The following is a 9017-nucleotide window of genomic DNA, read 5'->3' as shown; positions in this document are numbered from 1 at the left end:
TTCAGTTTGCATTGAAACAAGCGGAAAGTGTCAAAATGTCCACAAGGTGGAGACAGACAGTAACACACTGCTGATGAGGACATTTGTAAGACTGTTTTTCCACCAAGCATTTGTAATCACAGAGCTGAATTCAAGATTAAGGATATTGTTTATTAATTTAAATGAATACAACAAACACTGAGTATCAAAATAAAAGCTGATAGTTTAAATCCACTGAAAAGTAATAATATAAATTTATGCTGCATGTTAGTTTTTGCAATATTACTCATATTGAAATAACTATATACAAAAATATTCTAATTTTACATATTTGAGTTTATTATATATTTACTTACTTCTTATCATTTATCTTAACATATCATTTTATGTTTAAAATTTGTTTTTATTTATTATGGCACCTTGCGAGTGCTAATTTTTTTCCCTACCTCATGTTTACAGTGGGAATATTTTTGGAGTGTAACCTGCTCAAGTGTCATATGTGTCAAAAAGATATTTTTAAGGGAAACTTTAGCCTGCCACCCAAACCTTAAACATACTGAAGAAGAAAAACGTCAGATCTGGATCTGAGAGAGATGAGTGTATGTGTGTATGTTAAAATGAAAGCCTGATGGTATAGATGACTATGTACATCTCTGTTTATTTGTTTTTGTATGTTTTTATTGTGTATACTCATCTTCTTTTATTGTGAGGACTAAATTGTTATAGTTCTTGATAAGGGACTATAACAATTTAGTCCTTTTTTACTTTGTAATTAGTGTCGTTGTTGTTGTTGTTGTTATTGTTATTATTATTATTATTATTATTATTATTATTATATATTTTTTACATGTGCAATACAATTTTGTGCGCTTTTGCAAATGCTCAAATGCTGCGCAAAACAAGCAAGTCATGACATTTGCACAATGTCTTTACTCATGGAGCACATTTTGAAACATGCTGTGGTTGCTGGACTGTTTGCCCTCATTTTAGTTGTGAGGAGAATCACTGAAAACTGGCAAGGTCGGAAGTCATAAGGACATCAATGCAGCAAATGTTCTTTGCTCACAAGAAGAGTAGCTGATGCTGCAGGAAGCTTAAGTTAATGTTGCAAAAACAAAGAGCAAACACCATCATGCATCAGTGTGTGTTTTATGGGAGCTTCATGCTTTGAGTGTCAGTCCAACACTGTCAGGTGAAGATATTCTTGGCGCAGAGAGATGGCAGATGATATCCACACCATGCATCAAGCCAGCAATTTGAATCTGCAAGATTCAAGAGCAGAAATCATTCAAATGTTACTCAAATGAAAAACCTAAAGAGCCAGCCTTTATGGCTTGTATATTTGATCACTTCAACCAGTCATACACATTAAGTACTCGTTGATAACTGTTCTAAATTACCTCGAGAACTCATCTGCAGACAGCTCTCGTAGTAACCATTACTGGGCTCTCCCCAGCACCATTTTGAAAAGAAGAAACTGGTCCCATCATTCCACCACCAAGTACCCTTGTAGAAGAAAAAAATTAGTAGTTCAGACAGGCCTGTGCTTTATCCTAACCAGTGTTGGGCAAGTTACTTTGAAAAAGTAATTAATTATAGTTAAGTTTTCAAGTAATTAATTACTTTTACAATCTTGTTAATCAGTTACTAGCTCATCTACTTTTTTGAAGAAGTAACTAGTAACTATAATTAATTACTTTTTCAAAGTAACTTGCCCAACACTGGTTATCATTAATGCCTGATCTTTTAGCTTCTCTCCCCTGCCTCAGGTTTCACTGCAGGTGGGAATTAACATTTTCTTTTGACAAAATACCTTGAGTCCTTTGCTTCCTCCAATCCAAACTGCCGTGTTGCCCAACAGCTGCATGATCCTTTGGTGCTCCCAGTAAGTGTGCACTGATGCAAGGTTTGCCCCCAAGCCCCAGCAGTGTCTCTTCAATGAAGAGGGACAAAGCAGAGGTTTCTTAAAACAATGAGTGGTTCAATCAGGTGTTAAAGATGATAAAAGTAAAATAAAATTACCTTAGCAGAATCCCAACTCATGGGTGTTTGATTGTAGGTAAAGCAGCGACTACCGACTTGAGTCCAACCGTATGGACACCGGGCTTGATTCCAACCATCAGGACAATAAATGCACCTCTTGACCAGGTGACTCTTGGCTGTGGACAAATGAACAGTTGTACATGTGTCTCTGGTTAATATCTTATTTTGTATTAGTTTTAATTATTATATATCCAATAACTGACAAGTCATACAAGTAACATTGGACATATAAACAATAATTAAAGACGTCGCAAAGACAAAGGAGTTGATAGTGGACTTCCGGAGGTGCAGAGAAGTACACACCCCCATCACCATCAGCGGCGCTGCTGTGGAGAGAGTGAGCAGCTTCCGGTTCCTTGGCGTACACCTGGCTGAGGATCTTACGTGGTCAGTACACACAAACAAAACAGTGAAGAAGGCGCAGCAGCGCCTCTTCTTTCTCAGGAGACTGAAAAGATTCGGCATGAGCCCCCGCATCCTCAGGACCTTCTATCACTGTGCCATTGAGAGCATCCTCACTGGATGCATCACCACCTGGTATGGCAACAGCACCGCCTACAACTGCAAAGCTCTCCAGCGAGTAGTGCGGTGCTCTGAACGGATAATTGGAGGTGAGCTTCCCTCCCTCCAAGACATCTACATCCAGTCCCGTACCAGCAGACTGAGAGACAGCTTTTTCCACCAGGCCATCAGACTGCTGAACACTTCATAGACACCTCAGCTTCACTACTGGAACTTTAACATTATGCACTCCATACTGTACAGTAATGCCACTGTTTTGCACATGTCTCACTCTGTATATTTTTATATATTTTATTTATTGTTTACTCTATTTAATTTGTAAAATATGTGTACACACACACACACACACACACACACACACACACACACACACACACACACACACACACACACACGTGAAAATATTTAGTATACACATCCAGAAATGCATATACTATTATATATTGTACATATATTTATTAGTTTCAGATGTAGCCATTCTTGTATTTTGCTTGTTTACATTATTGTATTTTGCACAACTCTGTTGCTTGTGAAGCTCGCACACAAGAATTTCACTCACATGTGCTGTACCAATGTACCTGCACATGTGATGTGACAATAAAAGTGATTTGATTTGATTTGATTAAAGGTTTGGTGGTGTTCAGGTGCAGTTATGTGTATGAAGTACAGGGCGTTATCTTTCCTTCACATTTATAGATTGGTATAGATATATGATATATGTTACTTTAAGCTTTGTATTTCAGGAAAGAAGGTCAATTAAAAGTGGAAGCCAATGATTTAGGTATTGAGTATAACAGTATAACAGCCAGAAACCTCAAGGTTTGTAAGGGTTTTTTTCTGTTAAGCGTGACATAAGTTATTGAAAATCTGGAAAATGCAAAAAACCTGTGGACATCAATCAATTTTCTTTAACTCTCATAAATAAGATTACATTAATTAAATTAATACATTTTACTATTAATTTGTATGTTTAATTACACTCATATATATATATATATATATATATATATATATATATATATATATATATATATATATATATATATATATATATATATATAAAATGGAAATTATACTGCCATACTCACCACCAGCAGTGGTTACAGCCATCATTGCACAGAGAAGAGCACACAGAGTCAGCAGCTTCATGGTGATGTTAGTGTCTCTGTGGAAAACAGAAAAAAAAAAGTTACTATCGTAACATATAAAAACATGTATAGAACATATTAAGACCAGCGCTTATATACAGTTTAATTTTACGCATTTATATAACCTGTAACTATCAATAAAACAGCAGTGACGTGCTTGTTGTTTTTCATACTCTTCTTGAATGAATAGTGTGTTAAGGACAAGCTTTGTTCAGGTGAAAATACACTGAAACCAGTGTTATTAACAGCATTTGATAGTCTACTATTATATAAAAAATTACATCATTGTGACTCTTTGGACCTGTACTTGTCATAAAAGAAACAAAGTGACTACATTTACTTTAATATGGGAGTGTTTTCAGAACCATCTTCTAGAAAAACCTGAGTGAAACATCTCAACAGACTTCAGTGTCACACACTGATTTTCTTTCATCGATCCTCCATAAAACCATCAGGCTGGATCATAAGAGGTGGAAATGTTTCCATTGTGAAGGAACTGCAGATCAGTAAACAGTTCATACTGCTAGCTTTCACTCTCCAGCAATGCAGTTGTATGTGGTGACACTTTTAGCAGACTGGTGCGAAAACAGCTCAACATATCTGCATTTCCTGCATACTCTGACTGGAACAGGGCATTATGGAAACCAGCAGCATATTTAAAGGTTTCTGCAAAATGATAAAATGGCCATTGTAGGAGAGCAGAGAATGACTCATCCTTTTCTCTCCATTCCTCCTCTTCAAGAAAGAAAAAGTGAGAAAGAGTGTCTATCAGGGCGATATTCTGAAACATGATGTACACCACAGCACATATAGCAGACACGCCCAGCAGATTGGAAGAATCAATCAGAGTTATAGAAACACTGTTGAAAACACCAGCATTGCATTTAAAACTGTAAAATCTGTCAAGCCGCTGCTGACAGTTTCACCTGGAGACTCCAGTTTGAAATTACAGTTAGCAGTGTTTGCAGGCTTGTTTTAAGCAGTTACTCAGTCACACTCCCAGACTTAATCATCCACCATGTCCACTCAGAAAGGGAGACAGAGAGAGAGAGGGCTTTCACTGAAAAGTATACTTAAAGAAAAGATAACAAACCATTTCTTCAAATCAAAGAAGCAATAATTCCCCCAAAATATTTCTCAAAATATTCTAGAACATTCATCCTAAAATAAAATTGATAATCAATGTTTGTAACATTATTTTAATGCCACAATCATTTTCTGTTTTACTCTGATGTAAATAACCAAAATGGCTTATCCAACTCTTATTTTGACTGTATCTGAAGCCAGGAAGGAAAGAATGAAGCAGCTCTCCAAATAAATGGAACGGCCTCTTCAAACACAGAGTGGAAATTGCTGCGCCCCAGGAAGCAGTGGGACACAGTTTCTCTCTGAGTGCCTGAGTTTTAAACTGTGACCTGCATTTACGTCATCAATGTCAACAGAAAGAGCCGTGGATTCATCAAAATTTAAATACAGATTCCAGCAATGATGCTACTTTTATAACTAAAGGAAATGTAACAAGACAACTCTCTCTTTCAGTCAACAGCATCATCCTCATTACTGTCTGTTTCCTGTCCATGTGTTTTTCATATTGACTCTAAAACAGAATCTAGAATCTAAAAGTAACTTAATGTCTGTGGGCAGCTTACTTCTCCGGTGGGCTGCTTCATTTCTGATGAACAGTGGAAAAGTGGACTAAGCCAAACACAGCCAAACTAAACTCCACTGAGCAGCTCAGAATAGGAGCCAGCTTTATGGCATAGTCAACTGCTCCTGACCTTAACTGGTAGCAGTTACTGAGAAAGTTACTGGAATTGGTCATAGTTCAGGAAACAATGGAACACAGTTTCTCCCCAAGTGCTTTAGGTTCGAGCATGCACATTTATAAAAACAACTTAAGTGTTTTTTTGGGGGGAGGTTTGTTGTTTGTTTGTTTTGTTATTAAATGTGACCTGCAATTACTTCATCAATGCCAAACTGAACGAGCTGTAAATTAAGTGGAAAATAAAGTACAGATTACAAACTTTACTTGGAGATAAATTATCTGAATTTCAGGAGCGGGACCACGCCTCCAAACACACCCCTTCCAGTTCTTATCTATATATGACCCCCCAGTTCTACAAGCTGTTCATTTTTGTTTTTGTGAGGATGCGGAGAAAAAATACAGAGGAAAAACCCAACAATCATATGGCCCCTATGAGCAAGCACTTTGGTGACAGTGGGAAGGAAAAACTCCCTTTTAACAGGAAGAAACCTCCGGCAGAACCAGGCTCAGGGAGGGGCGGAGCCATCTGCTGCGACCGGTTGGGGTGAGAGAAGGAAAACAGGATAAAGACATGCTGTGGAAGAGAGACAGAAATTAATAACAGGTATGATTCAATGCAGAGAGGTCTATTAATACATAGTGAGTGAGAAAGGTGACTGAGAAGGAAAAAACACTCAATGCATCATGGGAATCCCCAAGCAGCCTATGCCTATTGCAGCATAACTAAGGGAGGATTCAGGGTCACCTGTATGTATTATTGTAGGTCAGCTGCGCAAAGCTGGGCATGGACCAACAATAGTAACCAGCCCACCTCAAGAACTGATGTACCTCTTTCCTTATCTTGGGATGCAGGCAGGATACAATGGCTGCTTTTTTGCTCATCTGCAGGTGCATGTGCCTGCCTCCCAAATGGTACCCCAGATACTGTGGTGCAAAATGCTGTTGCAAAGCAGCAACATCTGCATTATTCTATTCTATTAATGAGGTAATCACAGGTCACATTAAATTGAAAAAAAAAAAAGAAGAAGAAGATATTTTTATAAATGTGTGCTCCAACCTTAGGCACTCAGGGAATGTTCCACTGTTTCCTGGACTATGCCCACTGTTTCCTGGACTATGGCCACTGTTTCCTAGACTATGGCCACTGTTTCCTGGACTATGGCCACTGTTTCCTAGACTATGGCCACTGTTTCCTGGACTATGGCCATTTCCAGATTTTTTATTCTTGTTTTCAGATACAGTTTTTAAAAAAGGGAAAAAAAGACGAACTTAACTTTCAGTTGGTGCTCACATGAAGAGAGAAACAATTTTGTGGAGGATTATTGTTTCTTGATTTATAGAAATGTTTTGCTGGCTTTTGTTTAAATAACTGCTTCAGAAAATGGCTGATCTCTCTCTCTCTCTCTCTGAGTGGACATGGTGGGTGGGTGGATCTGGGGATGCAGAATGACTCCATCACAGTTGTGGTCAGGTTGTCTGGGGTGTGGAGAATTTTTTTCGGTAACTGCTACCAGTTAAGGTCAGAAGCAGTTGACTCACCATGAGGTCACGGTTTCCTTCCACATACAGCTTTGCAAAAATTTCATAAAAAGCATTTGCAGCAACAAAAAATTGTTTCTATGATGCTTAGAGCTCAAATTGCACTACTGGAAACAGTTTATTTTGATGCATATGCTGTTTTTTTGCAAATTTGTATTATAGGATTTATTTTTGTTTTTCCTGTAGTATGTACAAATTGATGTAACTCAAAAATAAACCTATGAAGTCACTCAAAATAAATATCCTGTGGTTGGAAACTATTTTGTGCAACTTTTTTATGTTTACAGTTTTGAGGGATAAGCCTCTTAAATTTCTCTAACGAGAAATATATGTAAAAAAAAAAGAAAAAAAAAGCGCCAAATTTTATTTTTTATTTTTTGTAGTTTATTGCACTTTTTTGCAATTTATGTAGTAATTATGCACTTAATGCATACATATTATTAAAATCTGGGCTACAATGGTTGTATTGATGTATAGCAACTTGAAATGCTCCCAAAAATGGCACTACAGCATGTAAAAATATAAAGATAAGCTCTGGCGGACTTGGTTCTATGGTAGGTCTTAAAGGGTTAATGCCAATGGAAAGAGCAGTAAATTCACTGTAAAATAAAATACAGGTTCCACCAGGGATGCTGCTTTTTTAACATTTCACCTTGAAACTCCAGTCAGAAATTTTGATCAGCAACATTATCCTTCGTACTGTGTGTTTCATGGACAAAATGTAGTTTCTTAAGCTCCGCCAGACTAATAAGGCTCATTTTGAAACAACAGTTACTCCAAATGCCGTTTTTCACTCAGTGTGTCCCATTTTTGGCAGTAAGAGAGGGGCGTTAGTTTCACTCTGAACCACAGGACTGCTGCTCAAGGACATCAGTACATCACACTTTAAAACCAGAGTCTACCTCAGTACCTTCATGCTTATTTATCCATGTCTATTATGCTAGAAGTACACTATACCAAGTTGGTGTCAGGTAGCAAATTGCTTTGATTGCTACTGGGTAATTGACTTTCTGATTTTATGTGTATATCACATGTTCAGATAGTAGAAATCAGTACTACTATTTTCCAGGTTTTTGCAGACCTTTTCCATGCTGCTGTCTACACATACAGTGAATGTTTAACAGAAGTATGGTGCATACTGTTTCTGTATTTGTTAATAGAATAGAATAATGCAGATGTTGCTGCATTGCAACAGCATTTTGCAATGCAGTACAGTACATCAAGTACCACACACCACATATGCTGCTTCATACTTGGATGATGTCATCATCCAAGTATGAAGCAGCATGAGTCCAAGTAAAACTTAGACTCATTACGTTCTGGACCTGTGAGCGAAGCTCCTGGTTCTTGGTAGGTTATTACGAGAGAATTTGCTTCAGGTCCAGGAAGCAGTATCTGTACAACACAGAGTCTTGACTTAGACATGTTTCACCAGGAAACAAAGTGTTTGTAAAGCTTCTTAGTTAAGCTCAAAGTTACTTCCTAAGTGGCAAGGACTGTTTGTGATCAGACAGCAAGGGGGAGACATAGACTATGAAGTGGTGTATTCAGACACGACTTCAATCATACAAATGTATTACCTCAACTTCCTCAAAGCATGAGGGGGACTTGAAGAGATCTGTGTCTCTGGTGAGGTAGAGAAAGACTGAATTGAGTGAATTGGGGCCTGAGGTAAAGTTCAGGAAAGAAATTAGTAGTTTAGACCAGTTGTCGTGCACATAGATTCACAAATCCCACCAGAACATGGAGCTGCTGACCAAGTAATTAACAAGATAACGATACATTTGTTTATTTATAAGAACATTATTGTCCACTGACTGTATGTTGAGCAAATAGTGGACCCAAATGCAGACAAAAAACTGAATGTAGAATGAATAAAAATCAAGGTGTGTTAAGGGTGATTATATGAGTACAAATAAGATAAAGTGAACAGGGACGAAAACTAAACTAAACCCTAATTTACGAATAAATTCTTTACAAATCCTACCATGTGGATTCATGGATTTTTTTTTCACATTCTG

At 37.5% G+C, this 9017-nt stretch overlaps 1 protein-coding gene across 1 annotated transcript; it reads right to left on the bottom strand.

Moving 5' to 3' along the window:
• Nucleotides 1-251: 251 nt before the first annotated feature.
• On the bottom strand, nucleotides 252-5870 carry LOC120730800 (type-2 ice-structuring protein-like). Its single transcript, XM_040027284.1, has 5 exons — nucleotides 3633-5870; nucleotides 2002-2138; nucleotides 1793-1912; nucleotides 1380-1485; nucleotides 252-1241 (listed from the first exon to the last, which is right to left on the bottom strand). Exons 1-5 carry the CDS (start codon nucleotides 3691-3693, stop codon nucleotides 1168-1170), a joined length of 498 nt encoding a protein of 165 aa, XP_039883218.1. The 5' UTR covers nucleotides 3694-5870; the 3' UTR covers nucleotides 252-1167.
• Nucleotides 5871-9017: the final 3147 nt, after the last annotated feature.

This window comes from Simochromis diagramma, unplaced genomic scaffold, assembly GCF_900408965.1.
Source record: "Simochromis diagramma unplaced genomic scaffold, fSimDia1.1 OVJJ01000766.1, whole genome shotgun sequence".
Taxonomy (NCBI): Eukaryota; Metazoa; Chordata; class Actinopteri; order Cichliformes; family Cichlidae; genus Simochromis; species Simochromis diagramma.
Note: the sequence above shows the minus strand (reverse complement) of the source record. Positions and strands in the feature narration are given on the sequence as shown.